General features: G+C 43.3%; 1 protein-coding gene across 2 annotated transcripts in view; it reads left to right on the top strand.

Annotated features, from left to right (window-relative positions):
• The window catches only part of LOC122939810, a 30,013-nt gene extending 12,272 nt beyond the window's left edge, over positions 1–17,741 (top strand). The window contains exons 6-8 of one of the 2 annotated variants that reach the window (XM_044295980.1): positions 12,440–12,528; positions 13,792–14,205; positions 15,353–17,741. In XM_044295980.1, coding sequence (XP_044151915.1) covers positions 12,440–12,528; positions 13,792–14,205; positions 15,353–15,691 — 842 coding nt within the window. In that variant the 3' untranslated portion in view covers positions 15,692–17,741. Of the gene's footprint in view, positions 1–12,439; positions 12,529–13,740; positions 14,206–15,352 lie in introns of both variants that reach the window. The other variant, XM_044295979.1, reaches the window with a different exon arrangement.
• The last annotated feature ends 7,747 nt before the right edge of the window (positions 17,742–25,488 follow it).

Here is a 25,488-nt window from a genome sequence, read left to right as displayed (position 1 = left end):
GGTGAAAGGGGGAACTACTGGTGCGGCTGAAGTTGGGGGCTGCCAATCAGGGTTTGCCAGCACCTCAGGGACTCTAGGGGCTCTATGGGCCTGTCTGTGCGGTGGCTGTGACGGGGGAACTACTGCACGTGCCACCGTACCAGCTTCAACTGCCCTTCTGGTGCTCGCCACTTCACCGTGTTGTATGGCAGTGCTGGTACTAGGTCCACGATGGGCTGCGCTGGTGTATGCCTCACCACGTAATCCGACAGCGCCAGCCCCACTCTGCTGCCCTTGAAGCGGATCCTGCGCAACCTGTGGTCTAGCAACACGGGCCGGGTACGCTTGGTGGTATCAGAGACCTCAACCTCCTCGTCCGAACTTTGGGTCAGACTGCCACTGCTTTCTACAGGTTTGTATTCTGACCCGCTGGATTCGTCAGATGAGGGTTCCCATTCCTCATCCGACTGGGTCAGAAGCCTGTAGGGCTCTTCTGAAGAATACCCCTTATTTGCCATTTGGACTACTAAATTTAGGGGGTATTCCCTGAGACTACCCAAGAAAAAAAGCAAGCTTGTCTTACAAATGGAAGGCTAGCGAAGTACCGGAGGCCGCTGCGATTGATAAAAAATATCAAAACTGATTTTTTTTTATCGCCGCAGCGCTTGTAAAGTGATTGTGCAGTGATCAAAAAAATAATAATTTTTTTGTCACTGCGGCGGGGCGGGCGTGGGTGAACGCACGTGTGGGCGACCGATCAGGCCTGATCGGGCAAACACTGCGTTTTGGGTGGAGGGCGAGCTAAGGTGACACTAATACTATTATAGATCTGACTGTGATCAGTTCTGATGACTTACAGACACTATAAAAGTACAAATGCTGATTAGCGATACGCTAATCAGCAAATCAGTGACTGCGGTGGGCTGGGCGCTAACCGACGCTAACTGCCTAACAAAGGGGCCTAAACTATCCTAAACCTTACCGTCAATACTAGTGAAAAAAAAGTGACAGTTTACACTGATCACTTTTTTCCCTTTCACTAGGTGATTGACAGGGCCGATCAAGGGGTTAATTAGGGTGATGGGGGGGTGATCTGGAGGCTAAGTATGCTGTTTGGTGTACTCACTGTGAACTGTGCTTCTCTGCTGGAACCAACCGACAAAAAGAACCAGCAGAGGAGCACAGCAGCCATTTAACACATTATATTTATAAATGTAATGTTATATGGCTTCTGATTCGATTTTTTGAAAATCATCAGCCTGCCAGCCACGATCATTGGCTGGCAGGCTGATGATGAAATTATCCTTTAACTTTTGCCGGCCCGCGATGCGCAAGCGCCGGCTCTGACCGAAATCTCGCGTCTCGCGAGATGGCGCGGCCAGGAGGAATTACAGGGCCGCCGCAAAGACGCATCCCTGCGTGCGGCGGTCCTGAGGAGGTTAACAAGATTCCAAGTAGAGCTTCAACATGCAACAAGAAGAAATGAGAGTGAGACAAAACATTTTTTGAGCATTCAATTAATTGAAAATAACGATTAAACTGAAACAGGCTGTTTTTCAGCTGATCCAAATTTTAGGACCACATGCCTTTAAAAGGCCAAATCTGTGCAAAGATGTAGATTCATTGTCATTTTCTGTCAGGTAGTCACAGGTTGTGATGGCAAAGGCAAAAAAACTCTCCCTTTTTGAACGTGGTCAGGTTGTTGAACTGCATAAGCAGGGTCTCTCACAGCGCGCTATCGCTGCTGAGGTGGGACGCAGTAAGACAGCCATTTGGAATTTCCTAAATGATCCTGAGGTTTATGGATGAAAAAAGTCAAGTGGAAGACCCCAAAAAATTTCATCAGCACTGAGCTGGAGGATCCAATTGGCTGTCCGTCAAGACACTGGATCCTCGACCCAAATTAAGGCCCTTACTGGTGCTGACTGCAGCCCAACCATCAGACGGCATCTGAGACTGAAGGGCTTCAAAAACAAAAAACGTCTTCAAAGACCTCGTCGCCTTGAACGCCACAGAACTGCTTGTTTGGACTTTTCAAGAGAGCACCAAACATGGGACATTCAAAGGTGGAAGAAAGTTTTATTCTCTGATGAGAAAAAATGTAACCTTGATGGTCCTGATAGTTTCCAACGTTACTGGCATGACAAGCAGATCCCACCTGAGATGTTTTCTACGCGCCACAGTGGAGGGGGCGCCATAATGGTCTGGGGTGCTTTTTCCTTCAGTGGAACAATGGATCTTCAGGAAGTGCAGGGGCGTCAAACGGCCACTGGCTATGTCCAGATGTTGCAGAGAGCATTCCTCATGTCTGAGGGCCCTCGTCTATGTGGTAACGACTGGGTTTTTCAACAGGACAACGCTACAGTACACAATGCCCGCAGGACAAGGGACTTCTTCCAGGAGAATAACATCACTCTTTTGGCCCATCCTGCGTGTTCCCCTGATCTAAATCCAATTGAGAACCTTTGGGGATGGATGGCAAGGGAAGTTTCCAAAAATGGACAACAGTTCCAGACAGTAGATGGCCTTCGTGCGGCCGTTTTCACCACTTGGAGAATTGTTCCCACTCACCTCATGGAAACGCTTGCATCAAGCATGCCGAAACAAATTTTAAAAGTGATAACAACAATAACGGCGGAGCTACTCATTACTGAGTTCATGTTTGGAAGTTGGATTTCTTTTTTGGGGGGAGGTGTGGTCCTAAACTTTTGATCAGCTGAAAAACAGCCTGTTTCAGTTCATTTTTTGTTTTCAATAAATTGAATGCTCATAAAATGTTTTGTCTCACTCCCATTTGTTCTTGTTGCATGTTCAAGCTCTACTTAGAACCTTGTTAAGATCTAGCCATGCTAAATATGATTTTTTGCCATTTTTCAAGTGGTCTTAAACTTTTGATCAGGACTGTATTTCTGTGGAAAATAAGCAGTACACTTCAGTTCCCCAGTGGTTTTTGTGTGTGTGACTGGGTATTAGGATCCAGAAACAGATCAGTACATATACCACTGATTTTCTAGTGGTCAGTACATATACTGCTCATTCTCCAGGAACTGATCTGTGGAGTGTGATAATCATTTACCGGTGTACAATGTATATATCACTGGGTTATATGTGTGAACACTGTATACACCACTAGGTCACAAGTCACCGAACAGTGGGCAATGGGCAATGCATATGCCACTGAGTCACAAATCAGTGTTCATATAACAGAGTGAGGAATGAGTCTACACAACTAGGTACCAGGAACCGAGCAATGCATATAATACTCATTGGGCCAGATTTATCATGACTGACAGCTCACTCCACTTTCACATATGGCTAAAGTCAGTTTTAGCCAAGTCAGATTTATGATCGTCCCTTGAAGGGATTAATAAATAAATAATAAGATTAATAAATGTGGTTTGACTGTAGCAGTTTATCCGTCAGTAAGCAGCTTTACAAAAGTCACATGTCTTTACGAAAAAGTCGCATGTTCTATTAAAAAGTCGCATAAGATAAGCATGGTCCTCACTGGAGTGAAATTGCACATTTTTTTGCGACTTTTTAAATAGTCGCAATAGTAAATCTGTCTAGAGATTCATTTACATAAGAAAACAGGCCCACTTTCAGAAAACTGGCGAGCATAGTGCAGAGCCAATAAAAGTCGCCAATTTTTGCGCAGTTTAAGCGATTGTGCAAATTGTTTTCGCCTTTTTCACTCCATTATTCTGACTTGAGCGAATAATAAATCTGGCCCATTGACTGATTTGAAATACATATATCACTGGGTCACTACAAACCGACCAGGGCACAAAAGGCTACATCCTCAGGTAGTGGAATTGCTGTGGAATTGTGGGGCGATCGGGGAAGCCATTGGTTGTATATGAAAACCCTGGTCTCTGAAGAAACCAGGACTTTTAAAGCTGTAGTTACTATGGAGCCCTGCAGGTGGCTGGGCTCCATAAGAACATAGCAAATCTGTAATGAATTGCACTAGGGAATGCCTATACAACTGTGGCAGAATTGCATTTTTTTTTATTTTTTTTTATTTATTTTTTTCCAGTTTCTCACATTTGAATTTTTTCCCCACCTCCCACTACATTGTATGCAAACGTAAGCCATTAGTATCATACCATTGGAAAGTACAACAACTTGCTCTGCAAAATATTATGCCTTATACAGCTATGGGAATGGGAATGTCAAAAAGTTATGGCTCCAGTTGAAAACAAAAACTGTATATCGCAGGGTATATAGAGTCTTTCCCTCTTTGATTCTGGTATCAGCACGCCTCCCATTCGGTCCAGGTGATTTTAATTAGCAGAGATTTGCATGAGGCTTTAAATGAACCTACCATGCTCTCAGTTGGAATTCCTGGGAGCATAGGATAAGATGTGCTTTGACAACTGTTCACATGTTGCGGCGCGGCGTGGTGGCCGTTGTCGTTGTGCTGGTGGGTGGGACCCAGTGCTAGGGTTGGCATTGTTTGGCTGCTGGGCCTGCCTGTTTTCTGCTAAGTGGCAGTTGTGAGATCAAAGCATAGGATGTGCGATCCAGTTCTTTTTCTCCTTTTGAGATATATAAATGGCAGGGTGCTGAAGGAGTTAAACTTTTTTTTTTATTTTTATAGGACTTGCGGATTTTGCTGCAACAATTGTCCTGCTACCATATTATGTATTTAAAAATTCACACAGCAGGTCACTCTCCACATAGAAAAAGTAGTCTCATTCATTTTGCTGGTAAAATAATCTGCCACAGATAGTCAGCAAAGCCAGGCTGAAAATCCTCAGCAATTCCATTGTGCCTGGATTAGACCGAATACTTATTCACCAGTGGGAAATTCATATTTCTCATCCGTCTCATTGGGGGACACAGGCATTGACCATGTGTTTAGCTGTTGCCGCTAGGAGGTGGACACTAAGCACACAAAGTGTAAGCTCCTCCCTCTTCAGCTATACCCTTCTTACAGGGACCAAGCTAAATCAGTTTTAGCTTAGTGTCTGTAGGAGGCAGACCTCCCTGCGTTGCAGGTCTGCTGATTTTTTTGTTTTTTATTCTTTCCTTCTTTAGCGGGAAGCTTCAGGCAGTCCATAAAACTGCCTGCACTCCCACCCAGGAGACGGGAGACCAGGGGGTCACCGAAACCCCCTGCTCCTTCCCGTGCTCCAGAAGAAAAGGAGGACCAGAGGTTCCTGTAAAAACCTCTGTCTACCGCCAGCATTTGCATCACCATGGCCGCCCACCGCAAGTCCCCTCTGTTTCCGGTGTAGCATCCTTCACCAAGGGGCCGCACACCGAAGGTGGTGATCCGGCTGGAGTCAGGGGGGTAGAAGACGACGGACAGGTAAGTATAACGTTTGGAGACTGCCCATAGCGCTCCCCCTCCAGTACCCTCTCCTCCCCACGTGTGATGGTCCCCATGTGGTCTCCCTGTCATATGGGCAGCAATGAGAGCCCTTTAAATGTTAAATGGCACCTGGGGGCATCCGTCTTCCAGGGCCAGCGTGCAGGCCTCAGGGGGCTGCTCCTGTTGTGTGGCCGCATGCCGCGGCACAGTCTTCTGTGGCTTCCTTGGTTCAGAGGAGGGGGCGGAGTTACCCTCCTCTGTGTTGAGGACATCGCCACTTCCACAGGGCCGCCGGGGCCATTGTTAATTGAGGCACACTCAAGCCACATCTACGCACAGCCCCACCCACATATTGCGCCGCCCACATCACCTACACTTGGTGCAGAATTTCTCTTCGCTATGTTCAAAATAAAAGTTAATTATAGTTAATGGGGCCGGCGGGCATTCTGTCTGCATCCAGCAGTGCTGTATGTGGCATACCTCTTACATCCGGTGACGTCTCCTTTGATGTAGTTGTTCTCTTTCTTCACCTTCTCCATTCAGACCAGACCGCCATGATGATTTCTTTCAGCCATCTCTCATCTCTGCAGAGTTTGACAGACAGACATCTTTAGTTTCCTACTTTTCCTCCAACCTTCTCAACATCCCATCATGCATCCCCAATACTGAGACGCTGTGCCCCCCAAAACTATACGTAGAAACAGATAAACCCCCTGAAAATACTAGTTACACACAGCGCCCCCTTCAATAATTATTGGAACATAATGCTCTAAAAAATAACTGCACCCAGCAAATAGTGCCCCTGACACTAATAGTGTAACCATAATGTCCCCCAAAAATAACTGTGCCAAGCTGATAGTGTGCCAGGGTGCCCCCACAGCAATAGTACTGTGTATTGGGCGAGCACTCTAACATTAAACACACATTTATTCTTTAAAATATCAGACACATAAAATCAGTATAAAAATAAAATCACAATATCCATAATGGGGCGACTGCTGGGTGCCACTGTAAGAGTCCGTGGTATAAATGGAGATCTCTTTTTACCATATAAGTGCATATAATGCTTTTTGTTCCTTATGGAGCTTGAAGGGTTAGTGTTATATCGACAATATAATCGACAAAATGATTGACAAAATAATCACAATTGCTGTAAGTGTTGTTCCTGCTCTTTGTTTCCTTATAGGGCTAAGGAGGTTGGTCTTATATCGAGAAGAAACAGTCGCAATTAATACACGTGGTGTTGTTACTTTCGAATATACTTTAACACAGTCAGAAAGTTTGTGGTATCGATATTGACTGTATTTAGTCAAGTTATAGCAGTCTCTGGTTATAGCAGTCTCATACGTCTCTGGTATGTCGAATAAGAGCCCAATCTTTAGAATTCTTTTATGATGATGTCTGCATGGCCATGCGACTAGAGATATTTCGACAGGTGTGTGGCGTTACCAGACGCGTTTCGGGATATGTCACTACCCCTTCCTCAGTGGTAGGGTGCCCTCAGAGGTAGGGTGCCCTCTCCACTGGGTTGGTAGTACCATTTCATAGGTAATGGGGAGTGAGCCACCACTACAACTGACCTTCAATAGTACTGTGTGCCACTACAAAAAACACTTAGTGCCCCCAGTTGAGCTAAGGTGCCCATAGTGCCCCTATAATATGTGCCAGTATAAAATACTATATAGTGCCCCCAGAAGATGCACTATAGTGCTCCTCCCTGTCCTATATAGTGCCCCCAGAAGATGCCCCCATAGTGCTCCTTCCCCGTCCCCATAGTGCCCTTCATAATGTGCCAGTATAAAATGCCCCTTTAGACTGCCCCTATAATGCTTCTCTCCCCCCTTCCCCATTGTGGCACCAAAATGGATGCCAGTATTAAATGCCCCTATATAATGCCCCTATAGCGCCCCCTTCAATAATTATTGAAACACAATGCTCTAAAAAATCACTGCACCCAGTAAATAGTGCCCCTTACACTAATAGTGTAACCATAATGTCACCCAAAAATAACTGTGCTAAGCTGATACTGTCCCAGGGTGCCCCACAGCAATAGTGCTCCCCAATATCCCACCAATAGTAATAATTCTGTGCCAGAGTGCACTTAGTAGTAATAGTGCTTCTCCAGTGCCCCCAACAGTAATTGTGTCCCAGAAATAATAATGCTCCAATAGTGCCCCAGTTGTAATAAAACCGCTTATAATGTGCGCCAGTACAAAAAATGCCCTGTTGTGTGGCAGTAAAAAAAAAAACCTCCTCTTAGTGCCCCCAGTAGAGCCAATGTCCCCAGAGTGCCCTCATGTGATCAAATGACCTGTACTGCGTGCCACTACAAAAAACATGTAGAGCCCCCAGTTGAGCTAAGGTGCCCATAGTGCCCCTATATTTTGTGCCAGTATAAAATACTCCTATATAGTGCCCCCAGAAGATGCCCTATAATGCTCCTCCCTGTCCTATATAGTGCCCCCATAAGATGCCCCCATAGTGCTCCTCCCCCGTCCCCATAGTGCCCTTCATAATGTGCCAGTATAAAATGTCCCTTTAGACTGCCCCCATAATGCTTCTCTCCCCCCTTCCCCATTGTGGCACCAAAATGGGTGCCAGTATTAAATTACCCTATATAATGTGCCAATAGTGCTCTTCTCCATAGTGCCCCCCCCATAAAGCATGCCAGTATATAGGGCCCCCATAGTGCTCCTTTCCCCCACACTTCTCCATAGTTCCCCCCATAATGTGCCATTATATAGAACCACCAGTAGATGCCCCGATAGTGCTCCTCCCCCCTTCTCCATAGTGCCCCCCCTTAATGTGCCAGTATATAGGGGCCCCCAATAGATGCCTCCATAGTGCCCCCCTATAATGTGCCAGTATATAGGGCCCTCATTAGATGCCCCCATAGTGCTGCTCCCCCCCTTCTCCATAGTGCCCCCCCATAATGTGCCAGTATATAGGGGCCCCAATAGATGCCCCCATAGTGCTCCTCCCCCCCCCCTTCTCCATTGTGCCCCCCCATAATGTGCCAGTATATAGGGGCCCCCATAGTGCTCCTTCCCCCCCCTCCTTCTCCCTAGTGCCCCCCCATAAAGTGCCAGTATATAGGGGCCCCCAATAGATCCCCCCCATAGTGCTCCTTCCCCCCCTTCTCCATAGTGCCCCCCCATAATGTGCCAGTATATAGGGGACCCCATAGTGCTCCTTCCTACTATACTAAAAATAAATTAAACAATAAACACTTATACTTACCTCCATGACACTCTAAGTGATGTGATGCATCTTCTGGCCTGTGTCCCACTCTGTACTGCTCAGGCGGTGCGATGACATCATTGCGCCGCCTGCATCGGCCTCTGATAGGCTACAGGCACTACGCCTGCAGCCTATCAGAGGAACTGGCAAGGGAAATGCCTCTCCCCTGCCCTCCACCGTTCATCTGTATCGCCATCCGGAAGCGCTCATCTCTACCTGCCACTGCCGCCGGGACCCCTAGTGGCCGCCGTCCCTCGGTCCATGACCGACTGCCCGAATGGTCAGACCGCCCCTAGTTCAAGCAAACGGGGGGGGGGGGCAGGGCCAGAGATGATGGGCAGACACTGAGAGTTGGCGTCATTTTGGGGGGCGATACTGGTGTTTGCAGCAGAGCAGAGGGAGAGTGGGCTCCGCCCACTTTTGGATTCAAAGCACCTGGCGGGACACTGATGGACTGGCTTTCTGCTTGGAGGGACACAGGCTGGGTAAGTGCTGTTTGTCCCATCTTACAGGGCCTAACCTTCCTAATTACGGCGGTGCAGGTTGAGGATCCCGCACCGTCATCTGCCAGCTCTGGTTTTTCCTTTTAGAAGGTCCCGTCGCTCGCACAAGTGTTTCCCCAACCACCAGGAGTTTGATTCCTCTCTCTCCAAGGAGTGGAATTTCCCTGATAAACGTTTTGTGTTGCCAAAACGCTTGAACATCCTTTATCCTTTTCCAGAGGATTTGACTAAGAAATGGTCGGCTCCACCTATACTGGACCTGCCAGTTTCCTGCTCGGCTAAACATACTACCTAGCCAATGGCGGATGGGGCTTCTTTTTCTGATATCAAAGATAAGAAGCTGGAAGCGTTTGCTAAATCTGCCTTTGAAGCAGTGGGCCCAGCGCTGCAGAAGGTGTTTGCCTGTACATGGGTGAGCAAGGCTATGGGAGAGTGGGCAAGTCATTTACGTCAGGGTCTTGACTCGGGTGTCCCCCCGGCGAAACTTACAGATGTGGCCCTGCAACTCTAGCATGCCAGTGCATATATTTGTGAAGCATCTTTGGGCGGGGCCAGGTTTATGGCTCACTTGTCAGCCCTGTTGGTGGCTATTCGCCGTACCCTATGGCTCTCCTGCTGGGTGGCAGATAATGCCTCAAAGCGGACCCTGACGGCCCTCCCCTTTACCGGCAGCAGACTTTTTGGTAAGTGCCTGGATGAGATCATTTTGGAGGCTACGGGTGGTAAGAGCACCCATTTACCACAGAACAGGAGGTGGTCTAATAGGTCAAAAAAGCGGAAGCCTTTTTTTTTCACCCCTTTCTGAGTTTTTCCAGCCCCAAGAGGGTGTCCGACAAGTTGGCCACGCATCAGAAGCACAAACCTTCCTTCAAGCCGCGCCCTTCCTGGCGTTCCCATCAAAAGGGCTCCAAGTCCTTTAACCTCAAGAACTCCACTGCATGACCGGCGGCTCCTGTCGCCCTCCATTCGGGTGGGCGGCCGGCTTCATGTGTTTCGGCATGTTTGGCTGGCTCACGTCTCAGATGCGTCCCTCCCTTCCGTTTTTTTTTGGGTCGTCTCTTCCGGCCTCTCTCGCAATCGTAGATTCCCTTTTTCTGGCAATTCGCAGGCTGCTGCAGCAAGGTGTGATTGTTCCGGTTCCTACACAAGACCGTTTTCAGGGGTTTTACTCCAATCTCTTTGTGGTTCCCAAAAAAGAGGGGACGGTCCATCCAGTTCTGGACCTCAAGACGCTCAACCGTTTCCTTCACGTCTGCAGATTCCAGATGGAGTCACTGAGGTCGGTCATCACGTCCAAGGAACTAGGGTTGTTTCGATACCAAAATTTTGATTCGGTTTCAATACCATAAAAAAGTATTGTGATACTCGATGCCATGTGAAAAAAAAAAAGCAAAAGCTGCGTGCGTTTCGCATATTATGGAACGTTCGGCCCATAATCGAACAGTCCTATCCTTTTTTTCGGGGACAAGGCAACAAAAAAAAAAAAAACTGCGAATCATGCAGTTTTTTTTTTTTTTCTGTTATTCTTTTTTAAGATATTTTAATAGTTTGGACATGGCAATATGTTTATTTATTTATTGTTTATATATTTTATATGTAAAATGGGGAAAGGGAGTGATCTATATATTTTTTAGGCCCCTTTCACACGGGCGAGTTTTCCGTGCGGGTGCGATGCGTGCGGTGAACGCACTGCACCCGCACTGAATCCTGACCCATTCATTTCTATGGGACTGTGCACACGAGCAGTGATTTTCACGCATCACTTGTGCGTTGCGTGAAAATCGCAGCATGCTCCGCTTTGTGCGTTTTTTACGTAACGCAGGCCCTATAGAAATGAATGGGGTTGCGTGAAAATCGCATGCATCCGCAAGCAAGTGCGGATGCGGTGCGATTTTCACACATGGGTTCTAGGTGACAGTCTATTCACTGTATTATTTTCCCTTATAACATGGTTATAAGGGAAAATAATAGCATTCTGAATACAGAATGCTTAGTATAATAGTGCTGGAGGGGTTAAAAATAATAAAAAAAAGTTAACTCACCTTCTGCTCTTGTTCGCGTAGATGCCGGTCTGTTCTTTAGCTGTGGGCTGAAGGACCTGTGGTGATGTCAGATCACATGCTCCATCACCATGGTGATGGACCATGTGATTGAAGCATGTGATCTGACATCACCTCAGGTCATTCAGCCCACAGCTAAAGAACAGACCGGCATCTACACGAACAAGAGGAGAAGGTGAGTTAACTTTTTTATTATTTTTAACCCCTCCAGCACTATTATACTAAGCATTCTGTATTCAGAATGCTATTATTTTCCCTTATAACCATGTTATAAGGGAAAATAATACAATCTTCAGAACATCAATCCCAAGCCCGAACTTCTGTGAAGAAGTTCGGGTCTGGGTACCAAACATGCGCGATTTTTCTCACGCGAGTGCAAAACGCATGACAATGTTTTGCACTCGCGCAGAAAAATCGCGCATTTTCCCGCAACGCACCCGCCTCTTATCCGGGCAAACAACATGACACCCGTGTAAAAGAGGCCTTACTGTTTAATAACCATCCCCCCCATTAGGGGCTCGGGCAGTGGGGGCTTCTTGGACGGTGCATCACGGGGCTTGGGCCCTCCAGGTGTGCAAGGTGGCTACTTGGTCGTCTTTGCATACTTTTTCCTAGTATTATAGAGTGCACACCTTTGCATATCTGGGCGTAGAGTTTTGCAGACGGCAGTTCTCTAATTGACGAGAGGGTGCTTGTTATGCCCACCCTTGGGGACTTCTCTGTAACGTCCCATGGTCAAAGTCTGTTTCCCCCAATGAGACGGATGAGAAAACTAGATTATTGTACTTACCGTAAAATATGTTTCTCTTCCATTCATTGGGGTACACAGCTCCCACCCATTCTTTTGTTTGTGTGTGGTTCTGGGTTTGTACATAGTGTGATTTTCGTGTGTCTGACTTCTACTGCTTTTGCACTAACTGATTTAGCTTGGTCCCTGTAAGAAGGGTATAGCTGAAGAGGGAGGAGCTTACACTTGTGCTTAGTGTCCGCCTCCTAGCAGCAACAGCTATACCCATGGTCAAAGCCTGTGTCCCCAGTGAACAGAAGAGAAACAGATTTTATGGTAAGTACAAAAATCTAGTTATCACTGGGTAACCAGGAACTGAACAGTACAAAAACTTAATACATATAACACCCTCTAGGCCCCTAAGAAGAGCATAATCTCAGTAAAATTTACATATGCCACCGATTTACCAGAGGCTAATGCATTTAGCACTGGGTCAAGAGAAACTGAGCAAAGACGAGAACTGGATCTACCGTATATATTATATATATATATTGCTGAGTGACCAGACTTTATACACTCCATTCTTTTATATTTATTTTATCTGTTTCAGTACATCTGAACACGAGGAGAAGTTCCCTTAGAAACCCATACAAGAAATGGTGGTCTCCTGCTAAAAGCAGCCGTGCAAGTGCTCATAAGGTAAATAGTTTTAAATATTAAATGCTCCCACACATTTTTTTAAATTTTTTTATTTATTTTTTTACCCCAAAATGTATTTCACGCTTCAAAATGTAGGGGCAGCATCGGATCGAAAATGGATATGTGGCTAAGGGGCTGTTCACATGACAATTTTTTTTAGTTTACTACACTTTTTCATCCTGCAGAGTACGGTATAGCAAAACAACTGATGTGTTTTTTTTCTCCAATGGAACTATATGGCATCTGTTTAATGTATACGTCATATGTATAAAAGAAAACCACAGAAATAAGATAATAATGCACTTAATAAAGTAGATGCAAGCATTATATATGGACAAAGTCCTCACTCTGATATGATAATATCTGAGACACTTAGTCAATATATTTTGATCAAAACACATCTAAGCCCGCCTACCGAACGCCAATTTGGTCTCCGGTCAGGCGGGTCCTACGCTAAACCTTACCTAAGCCGTTGGGCTTCTATGTTCAGGAGCGCAGACACTGCACATATGGTGTGCTGCTCCTAGTAACCTCCATGTGCATCAAGCAACCAATGGGAGGAGGAGCAAGCACAGCCATATGTACCACCTAATTAAGGCGCTCTATTGGATAGGGGAGGGGGGCAAAAGTGCAGAGGAATGCTACTCCCAAGATAATAGGTGCGCATTCACACTTGAAGGTGCCACTCCCTCAAGCAAATACTACATAGACATAAAAATCACAGAAAAAACTAAGATAAAAACATCCTGCACGATATGATACAAATGCGCGGATGTCCCTGGCCATATTATTTAAGAAAACCACAGAAATAAGATAATAATGCACTTAATAAAGTAGATGCAAGCATTATATATGGACAAAGTCCTCACTCTGATATGATAATATCTGAGACACTTAGTCAATATATTTTGATCAAAACACATCTAAGCCCGCCTACCGAACTGCCAAGGTGGTCTCAGGTCAGGCGGGTCCTATGCTAAACCTTACCTAAGCCGTTGGGCTTCTATGTTCAGGAGCGCAGACACCGCACATATGGTGTGCTGCTCCTAGTAACCTCCATGTGCATATACGTCATATGTATACATTAAACATGGGACAAAAACGTGATGTGAACACAGCCTAAGCCAAGTAATTTTGATGGAGTTAACTTTTAACAGTTAACTTTTCCTTTGCCAATTGTGATGTCAGAAGTGATAAATGTTTTTTTAATAGATGGATCTCTCAAAAAAGAAAATTTATTCCGAATATCTCATGAATCCACAGTTCCTGAAAGAATTCATAGACATGTATCGGTCCTTTCCGTGCCTGTGGAACATGAAGATCTCCGACTATTCCAACAAACAGAAAAGACTGAAGGCCTATGACAGCATGGTTAACCTCTGCCGGTCTGTGTGCCCAAGCGCCAACATCCAGTTTGTTAAACATAAGATTGCCAATTTGAGAACAGTCTTCAAGAAAGAATTCAACAAAGTACAGGTGTCCAAAAAGACAGCTACCTCCGCCGATGACGTGTATGTGCCCCGACTATGGTATTTTGACCTGCTTAAGTTTACAATTGGTCAGGATGCTCCAAAAGAGGGATCATCCAACTCAGGAGAGTCCCAGGAATGCCGCCAAGAAGATGAGCCAGTTGATGAGACCATGGAGATTCTGGAGGACTCGACTAATGTGTCTCAGGTATTTCATTTTAGGCATTGAATTTAATTGAATTGCTGAAAAGTCAACTATAGAGACCAAGAAGTGGCACCTATTATTAAGCTAAGTGACCAGTGTGAAAATTGCAGGATTTTATTTTATTTTTTATAATACAAACATGGAAAATTAAAACTAACATCACACAAAATTCTTTAAAAATATGTTTACTATAAAAAGATCATTTGAACCATAAGTTATTTTCTGATGACACATTCCCTTTGCCTTTCAACTTCCACTCGTCTTCTCTTTTTATTAGTCATTTCCCACCATTAGTTCAGTTTTTCATAAAATTCATAGAATATGATAAAAAGTCCCCTTTTCAAAATGGCCATTTCTGTTGATACGCGCCCCTTAATGGACTACCCACCATGTACCTACTAAAACAGGTACATGACGTTAAGTTCATGGTCAGTTTGAAATAACCTGTTGGGTGACATTCACATCAGTTCTTTCACATCTTGCCATGAATAGATCAGAGTTGAGATACTAAAAGCATCATATCTCCGTATCAGGGGTGTATTTAGGTTGGAAATGGACTGATAATGCCTCATGATCAGAACAATGGCAGTAGTAGGGCATATCTTGGCGGTCAAGTGACCGGTCCACTATTGTCAAGGTGTTGGTTCCTAACAGCCCAGATTAATTCAGGAGATGGCATATTGGCTCGTGCCTCAGTTCTAATATTTAATCCCCATCCCTTCTTTTCACCCACTTTCTCTTTCCCCCTTATTTAACTTGATGGACAAATGCTATTTTACAACCATAATAACTGCGAGGAGGGGACTTGAGACAAGTGGGAAGACACAGACTGGGGTTATATCATTGAAGAAGTCCTCAAGCAGCAAGCAATATTCCAGGAGAGAGCTGGCCTTGTTGGGAACAGTGATCTGCCTTGTGGCTGAGGACAGATCTTTGAAGACAATAGGGAAAAATGGGAGGTCACAGGCTCAGGTTATAGTTGATGGATCAGAGACTTGCAGCTTGGAGTGTTTATGGGGAGTAGGGACCTGATCTTTTCTAATTAGCATTATGAGCACTTTATGGAAGGAGGGAACCTGCAATATAACTGGATAGAAATGTTATCAAATTGATGCAGAAGGATTTTGATATTTAAACATTCAACTTTCAGGTTACTAGTAACAGCCAATCTGAGGACATAGACTATGATCCACAGGAGGACGTTCCATTTATAAGGAAAAGGAAGAAAGGAAAAATGTACAATGATGACGACCTGAGCAATGAGCTTCTGTCTCAAGCTGCAGCTATTCTCTCAAAAAACAATGATGAGTATGATGCCTTTGGTATAACAGTTGCATCAAAATTGCGGAGGATGGAGGAAAAACAGAGACTTGTGGCTGAGGTCCTTATCATGGATGTTTTATACAAGGGCATGCTAAACCAACTAAGTGAAGAATCCTACATTGCTGATTACCCCATTCACTACTACTCATCAAATGCAATGAGCTGACCGCCTTCCACCTATTCTCACCAAATGGCCAGGAGAAGCTGTGACTCTGCACCAGGTTAAAATGTCAAATAGTTGATGCTCCTCATCCTGTTCAAAGGGCAACTCCACTTACTAGTTGAATATTTTTTTTCTATTTGCCTTACGAAAATATTGTGTGATGGCTGTAGACACGATATATTGGATGTTTACTCTGCATATGTTTGTAGTGTTACACCATTATGAAAGCTTCCAAGTGTGTCCCATCTGTTATCCCTCAGCCTTCGGTCTCCAGTTTGAAAATCCTCTAGATGTGAATATACATAGTTTGTAGTCTGGGGTGGGATCTCCTGAAATGGTAACTGAACTGTACTGATTGTGTCATTCATCCAAAACATTTGGTCTGGGCAGAGGAAACTGAAGTGGCCCATACAGTCGGACCACAGGATGACGAATTTCTGCCTTTCTCACTCAATGCATACATGGACTGCTGCTGTTCAATGGCCCAGGCAAATATCCTTGAGATTTATATATTGCAGATTTTTATCATTTCTGGTGAGAAAATTTACCAGGAAGCAAGTTGTCACAGCCCTTCCTCTTGTTATTAATTGAATAATAACATGATCTTATACAAGTCATGGTCTTAAACTATTAGATTATTTTTTAACATATGTGAACATATGAATAGCTGATATTCATCCAAACAGTATGTAAATATAAAGATGATAAAAAGCAATAGCAAATTCAGTGCCAAAAGCAATTTCACAAATACTCTAATAGCTGGTTTTGTCCTCCTTGGCAGAAACAACCTCCAGTAGGTTTTCTTATAACTCTCTGACTTCAACAGGAAAAACATTTTTCCTGCTCTCCCGTATTTTTTTGCTGCTTTTCTTTTTTTTTTTTGGGTATCCGGCATGCACTGCCCTCCCACAGAATCTTCATTGTTTAGATCTGGGCTTTGACTTAACCATTCAAGAACCTTCCATTTCTTTTTTTGGCAGCTATTTCTTGCTTTACTTGATTTATTCATATACTTATGGCCGTTGTTCTGTTGCAGAGTTCACTGTTGGCAAGGATTCAGTCTTCTTCTCAACCCTTGTCTGATAAAAAAATTTTATTGTGGATTCTATGACAAATGCAATATTGAGGGGAAAATGAATAAGCTATGGCTCTTGGAATGAGGCAACGTAACTTTTTTGCATGAGACATTCTGTGCAAATTTAGTAAAAAAGAAATAAAATAAAGTAAAACTATACATATTTGGTATTACATTGTAAATTTAAAGTGCAAAAGGCAGTGGTGGAAAAACTTTTTTTCCCCATTAACATCCCAAAAAAGAAAAGTCAATCCACAATATATATGTTGTATAGTGCAGGAGACAGGTTCCCTTTAAGTAATACTTATTTTTCTTTTATTCTATTGCCCCTCTGGCCAATGGACAACATTTTTAACCTTTCCAAGAGAACTGGACTTTAATTGGGGTTGTCCAGTCATCCTCAGGAATAGGTCATCACTAACTGATTTGCAGGGTCCTGGACCCGACACCCCCACCAATCAGATGTTCTGTGTGGCTCCATTGCCACAAGTCGGCTCCAGAATTGCACTGCACCATCAACATTGTAATGGGCAACTCTCTTCACTGCGGTGCTACAGTGACGATCTCTACAATGTTGACTGTGCAGTGTTGTTCCGGTGCTGACATCTGGCAATGGAGCTACACAGAACATCTGATCGATTTAAGTACCAGACCCACCCTGATCATCTAGTGATGGCCTATTCTGAGGATAGGCTATCATTAAAAAAAAAGATGGCCATCCCCTTTAAATAAGATAGGTTCCTCCAAGATCCTCTGCTTACCTAGTCCTGTGATGTTGCAATTTTGACCATGATTTTCATGATTTTGTGGCAAAACCACTCTGTTTTGCTTTGGAAATTGATACAAAACCACCTTTATGTTTATATTGTTTTTGTGTATATTTGTTTTATGTCCACATATGTTAAAACAAAAACACTTTACATGAGGTGTATACTTAATAGATAACTGAATGTACAAACCGGATTCCCAAAAAGTTGGGACACTATACAAATCGTGAAAAAAAACTGAATGCAATGATGTGGAGGGGCCAACTTCTAATATTTTTTCAGAATAGAACATAAATCACGGAACAAAAGTTTAAACTGAGAAAATGTATTAAGGGAAAAATATGTTGAATCAGAATTTCATGGTGTCAACAAATCCCAAAAAAGTTGGGACAAGGCCATTTTCACCACTGTGTGGGATCTCCCCTTCTTCTTACAACACTCAACAGACGTCTGGGGACCGAGGAGACCAGTTTCTCAAGTTTAGAAATAGGAATGCTCTCCCATTCTTGTCTAATACAGGCCTCTAACTGTCTTGGGCCTTCTTTGTTGCACCTTCCTCTTTATGATGCGCCAAATGTTCTCTATAGGTGAAAGATCTGGACTGCAGACTGGCCATTTCAGTACCCGGATCCTTCTCCTACGCAGCCATGATGTTGTGATTGATGCAGAATGTGGTCTGGCATTATCTTGTTGAAAAATGCAGGGTCTTCCCTGAAAGAGATGATGTCTGGATGGGAGCATATGTTGTTCTAGAACCTGAATATATTTTTCTGCATTGATGGTGCCTTTCCAGACATGCAAGCTGCCCATGCCACACGCACTCATGCAACCCCATACCATCAGAGATGCAGGCTTCTGAACTGAGCGTTGATAACAACTTGTGTTGTCCTTGTCCTCTTTGGTCCGGATGACATGGCGTCCCAGATTTCCAAAAAGAACTTCCAATCGTGACTCGTCTGACCAAAGAACAGTCTTCCATTTTGCCACACTCCATTTTAAATGATCCCTGGCCCAGTGAAAACGCCTGAGCTTGTGGATCTTGCTTAGAAATGGCTTCTGCTTTGCACTGTAGAGTTTCAGCTGGCAACGGCGGATGGCACGGTGGATTGTGTTCACTGACAATGGTTTCTGGAAGTATTCCTGAGCCCATTCTGTGATTTCCTTTACAGTAGCATTCCTGTTTGTGGTGCAGTGTCGTTTAAGGGCCCAGAGATCACGGGCATCCAGTATGGTTTTATGGCCTTGACCCTTACGCACAGAGATTGTTCCAGATTCTCTGAATCTTCGGATGATGTTATGCACAGTTGATGATGATAGATGCAAAGTCTTTGCAATTTTTCGCTGGGTAACACCTTTCTGATATTGCTCCACTATCTTTCTGCGCAACATTGTGGGAATTGGGGATCCTCTACCGATCTTGGCTTCTGAGAGACACTGCCACTCTGAGAAGCTCTTTTTATACCCAATCATGTTGCCAATTGCCCTAATTAGTGTTAATTGGTCTTCCAGCTCTTCGTTATGCTCAAATTTACTTTTTCCAGCCTCTTATTGCTACTTGTCCCAACTTTTTGGGGATTTGTTGACATCGTGAAAATTTGAATCAACATATTTTTCCTTTAAAATGATACATTTACTCAGATTAAACGTTTGATCTGTCATCTACGTTCTATTACAAATAAAATATTGACATTTGCCATCTCCACATCATTGCATTCAGTTTTTATTCACAATTTGTTTAGTGTCCCAACTTTTTTGCAATCCGGTTTGTATAATGAAATTATGAACTATACATTTATTTATTTCCTGATTTTCAAAGTGAAAATATCATGTTACCCGTTACATACGGGAGTAACCGGTAGGTATATGACAATTTAGCCATGAAAACACAGTGGCTGATACCTTAAAGGGATTCTCCAGGACTTTTGCACTGATGACCTATCCCTAGGATAGGTCATCAGTATAAAATCAGCAGGGGTCTGACACCCAGTTCTGCAGTATGGATGGATCTCATGAATGTAAAATATGCATTTTGGGTGGAGTTTTGATTTCATATATTTATATATTGTGTTTCCAGACTTTCAGATTGATTTGCTCAGAGATAGTACTTGGCAGTGTAATTTTCCTTTTGTGAGTTCCTCCATAATTTCACTTCACTACAGTCAACATTCTAACTCACAATCCAAACTGTGTTCTGGATTTTTTTAAACGTTTGTTAGATGTTAAAATTGTACTCCACCAGACCAGACAAAGCAGAGCTCCTTCTTTTGACACCATCTTGTTTCCAACAAGAGCAAGTTATGGAACATAACAAGGACATACCAGAACTTACTGATTCCCGGGAGGTCCTACCTCTGGAGCTTTCATTTAAGCTCCTAAACTTAAAGGGAACCTGTCACCGGGATTTTGTGTGTAGAGCTGAGGACATGGGTTGCTAGATCGCCGCTAGCACATCCGCAATACCCAGTCCCCATAGCTCTGTGTGCTTTTATTGTGTATAAAACACGATTTGATACATATGCAAATTAGCCTGAGATGAGTCCTGTCCCTGACTCATCTCTAGGACAGGACTCATCTCAGGTTAATTTGCATATGTATCAAATCGGGGTTTTTTAATACACAATAAAAGCACACAGAGCTATGGGGCTGGGTATTGCGGATGTGCTAGCGGCCATCTAGCAACCCATGTCCTCAGATCTATACATAAAATCCCGGTGACAGGTTCCCTTTAAAGAACTCACAAGTACTTGTGGCCTTTTCTGGTTCAGTGTCTTTGGTACACTGTGAGACATACAGTTTGTGTATACCACAGTAGTAGCAGTACATTTCCCACAAAGGCAATGCCCATTGAATTAAGACGTAAAGGTGACAGACATTTGCACGCAAGTATTGTTTCTGTTCTTCTATAGAAGAATTATTAGTGTTTTATTATATCATGTGTCGGAACAGGTTCCTTTTATGATAGCATGCTTTATTAGACAGCAGGTAAGGCTGGCCTTGTGATGGCTGTTGTATGGTTTGGGATATGAATCCTTTTCTTAGTAACCTACATTCTACAGAGCAAAATAGACACCTGGCCATCTCCTAATGTATCCTGAGTGTTGTAATATACTATAGCCTCTGCTTCACTGCACTGAATTTCTAAATCCTGAATAGCCTTTTTGGCTAGAGCCGACCTTTAGTTTATCACTGGAGTCATCCTTTAATGTTCTCTTTTCATAGGGTCTAATATTCAGCTAGAATTCATTATTACAATATCATTTTACTTTGAACATTGAAAACGTTAAGTAAATTATCAGTTTAAAACATTTCTACTGTAGCCAACATGTTTGGCCACGGATGGACAAAATACTGGATTAGACCATTTCACTAGCCAATTTGAGTTGTTAGGAGTTCAGCTTTATGAACTTCTATAGGTCAACTTTCATAGATCATAAAATAACCCATCAGTCGCAAGTGTCTACCTAGCTTCTGAGATTTGTCCACCCTTTCTTGTTGGCACATAGACTTTCATGGTCAGAAGGTGAGAAATTTTTTGTAATATTTATCTTCATTTCCCTAATTTGGTCTATGCTCCTAATCCCTCTGAAGCATGTAATTCATAAATAACACTAAATATAGTGGTGCTTCTCTCACGTTTACTGAATAGTCCTAGTCTAAAAGAAGCCTCACTTGTCAATAAAGTCAATTTAATTTCTTGCATAATCTTGCAAGCGCCCAATACCAATAGTAGGTTTATGAAATGACCTTTAGTGCACTATATGAATGATAAGGAAGCTAAGGGACCTATGAGAACATTGGATTTATGTTTTACAGAAGGATTAAGATAATGTATCGAAAGACAAAACCATTCATGTCCGGCTGATGTTTACTTAGCGCTCCATGTCTCCACTGCACTAGTTTATATCAGTAACTATATATATATGTTTGTAAAGGTTTCACAATAGCATTTTGAGTTGTAGAAAGCATGAAGAGCATAGCGGCTGACTATAGATTAGCCATCATTTGGACAGCGAATAACTAGAGAGAAGATCCTTAAGTTACAACCCTGACAAGTGCACACCCATCATTACTTGATCGGTAGTTGGTGACAGACCTGGATTTTGCATGGCAACCAGTGGAAACTTGGGTCATCAGGTACTATGCAAAAACATGAAGAAAAAAAAACAGTATTTTTGTGTTTGTGTTACTAATGCAATATGTAAGCATTCCATGTGTCTAGCAGATGAATGAGCCCGTGTACATTTCATACCGTTAGTTTTAACTAGAGGACGTTGTCGCTATTAACCCTTGTTATTTTCAGAGGAGAATGGCTATCTCTGTCTATATTTTAAGAGGAAACAAGTGTTATATAACATTGCTAGGTTGTTGTAAAAATTATATTAAAATTAAAAAGTTGATTTCACAAAAACATTTATTTGTGGAAGTTTCATTCAGTTTGTTCTGGAGCGTTTGGAAGGATGTTTATCTGTGGTTACTAACACTCATGTAATACAGTCATTCACTAGCTTTAGCAGACCAGACCAGCACGCACCCTAGAGCATCACCGAAAAATCTGTACCCAAGAACCAAAAATTTGATATGACAAAAAGGCTTATCTTAGGGTGGGTTCACATGACGTGTTATGCCTCCATTTGACGTATACGATACAGAAACATGGCACACCACGTTCTTGGATCTTGCACAGTCCGGTAACAAATAAACGTATATGTTTTTTTTTACAATGAAACTCTATGGTGAACAGATGCTACTGTATGGCATCAATCTGAGGCACCCGTTTAATGTTTTTCGTTGGGGTTGGACAACAATCTAATGTGGATGCGGAGCTCCTGACTCTCCCCCTGCAATTGATATTGCGAAGAGAAGGATAGGGTGAATTGAATTTTGCATGCAATCATTTTGTTCTCTAGGGACATAAGAGATATTTGACAGGGGCATTCTCCTATATCCAACTGAAAACTCATACATGCTTGGCCAAGCATCAATGTGTATGGCGGAGTCGGGAGAACAAGTGTTCAGCCAGCATCTGTTGATGGTCTATGTGCGCTTTACTGTTGTCATAATTAGCACACTGGTGTATTCCTCAACATATCTGGACCCTTTTGACTTGTTATTAAATCAAATCAGTCACATTAAATATGCAGTGCAATCTTTAGGCAGCATGTTATAGAGCAGAAAAGACTAATATATAGTTATATAGCTTATTCTGGACTAAGGAGGCGGTCCTATCAATGATTGACAGCTATCTCTGTATGCACAATCACTGACAGGACTTGACTTAAAGGTAAAGATACAGAAGGAATGTAAATGAATGAAATACAGGTAATATTAAATGTTTTCCTATATAACTATACATCAGTCTGTTCTGCTCTATAACGTAGTAACAGGTTAACTGTAAAGGGGACCTGTCACATTGAACATGGTGTCTGAGCTGAAGGCAGCATGTTATAGAGCAGGATGAGCTGAGCAGTTTGATATATAGTTTTATGGGGAAAGATTCAGTAACACTTGTAACTTATACGTTTATATTCCTGCTGAGTTTTGAAGTCAAGGAGGTGGTACTATCAGTGATTGACAGCCCTCTCTGTATACACAGTCATAGAGGGAAGGCTGTCAATCACTGATAGGACCGCCTCCTGGACTTCAAAGCGCAGAATGAGCAGGCATTTAAATCAATGAAATACAGGTTTTATTGAATCTTTTCCCACAAAACTATATATTAGTCTGCGCAGCTCTTCCTGCTCTATACCATAGTGCCTGCAGATTACTTTGCATTTTCATGGTGACATGCCTGATGCTTTCTTCTCATAGGAGATAAGCTGACCTTAAAAGGTTTTTCCAAGACTTTAATATTGATGACCTATCCTCTGGATAAGTCATCAGTATCTGATGTCTGACACCCAGGAACCTCACCAATCAGCTGTTTGAGAAGGCACCGGCACTCCTGTGAGCAATGCGGCCTTCTCCATGCTCACCAAGCACATAGCTGTACATAATAGTACAGCAGCTGTACTTGGTATCGCAGTTAAGACCCCATGTCAGACCTCAGATCAGGTGCTCATCAGAAATAAAACAAATACATTCACTTACCTCTCCTGTTCCACCTTTACTCTCCAGGTCTGGCAGTCTCTGCTTCAGTCTTGCTCCCTGATCTTCTCTGGGCCTGTTGTGCACTGTGGCTTGACTGCATGTAACATAGTACATAAGGCCGAAAAAAGACATTTGTCCATCCAGTTCAGCCTGTTATCCTGCAAGTTGCTCCAGAGGAAGGCAAAGAACCCCTGTGAGGTAGAAGCCAATTTTCCCCACTATAGGGGAATAAAAAATTCCTTCCCGACTCCAATCAGGCAATCAGAATAACTCCCTGGATCAACGACCCCTCTCTAGTAGCTATAGCCTGTAATATTATTACGCTCCAGAAATACATCCAGGCCCCTCTTGAATTCCTTTATTGTACTCACCATCACCACCTCCTCAGGCAGAGAGTTCCATATTCTCACTGCTCTTACCGTAAAGAATCCTTTTCTATGTTTGTGTACAAACCTTCTTTCCTCCAGACGCAGAGGATGTCCCCTCGTCACAGTCACAGTCCTGGGGATAAATAGCTGATGGGATAGATCTCTGTACTGACCCCTGATATATTTATACATATTAATTAGATCTCCCCTCAGTCGTCTTTTTTCTAAAGTGAATAACCCCAATTTTGATAATCTTTCAGGGTACTGTAGTTGCCCCATTCCAGTTATTACTTTAGATGCCCTCCTCTGGACCTTCTCCAGCTCTGCTATGTCTGCCTTGTTCCCAGGAGCCCAGAACTGTACACAGTACTCCATGTGTGGTCTGACCAGCGATTTGTAAAGTGGTAGGACTATGTTCTTATCACGGGAATCTATGCCCCTTCTGATGCAACCCATTATCTTGTTGGCCTTGGCAGCAGCTGCCTGACACTGATTTTTGCAGCTTAGTTTGCTGTTTATTAAAATTCCTAGATCCTTTTCCAGTGTTACAGAGTGTTTTATCATTTAGTATGTATGGGTGACTTGCATTATTCCTTCCCATGTGCATAACTTTACATTTGTCAGTGTTAAACCTCATCTGCCACTTATCTGCCCAAGCCTCCAATCTATCCAGATCCATCTGTAGCAGTATACTGTCATCTTCAGTGTAAATTACTTTACACAGTTTAGTGTTATCTGCAAAAATTGATATCTTACTGTGCAAGCCTTCTACAAGATCATTAATAAATATATTGAAGAGAATAGGGCCCAATACTGACCCCTGAGGTACCCCACTAGTGAAGGTGACCCAGTCTGAGTGAGTACCGTTAATAACCACCCTCTGTTTTCTATCACTGAGCCAGTTACTTACCCACATACAGATGTTTTCTCCCAGTCCGAGCATTCTCATTTTATATACTAACCTTTTATGTGGTACAATGTCAAATGCTTCGGAGAAGTCCAGATATACGACATCCATTGATTCGCCGCTGTCAAGTCTAGAACTTACCTCATAGAAACTGATTAAATTAGTTTGGCATGACCGATCCCTCACAAAGCCATGCTGATATGGCGTTATTTGCATCAGGTCATAGTGCGCACACCACATCCTGACGCTGTACGCTGCCAGGACTGTTCAGCATAGAGCCTGGAGAAGATCAGGGAGAGACAAGTACTGGCAGCACTTCACTCCTCCATGAATCCTTCAAACTAGTATTCGTTTTATAAGACGCACGGCCATTTTCCCCTGACTTTTTGGGGGGGCGGGCGGGCATTTTATAAAGCAGAAAATACAGTAATAAAGGGAGGCATCTGATTAGCTCCAAATTTATTCTGCAGTAGAACAATGGCTCCAAATATACATCCAATGACATTAAGAACCATCTTCGGTGTAAAGAAGTAAAGGAGTCCTGGAAGTGATTATATGGCCCCCACAGAGCCCTAACAAGTTTGTCAGGGATTACA

This window comes from Bufo gargarizans, chromosome 6 (assembly GCF_014858855.1).
Source record: "Bufo gargarizans isolate SCDJY-AF-19 chromosome 6, ASM1485885v1, whole genome shotgun sequence".
Taxonomy (NCBI): domain Eukaryota; kingdom Metazoa; phylum Chordata; class Amphibia; order Anura; family Bufonidae; genus Bufo; species Bufo gargarizans.
This window is presented reverse-complemented; position numbering and strand designations above follow the sequence as displayed.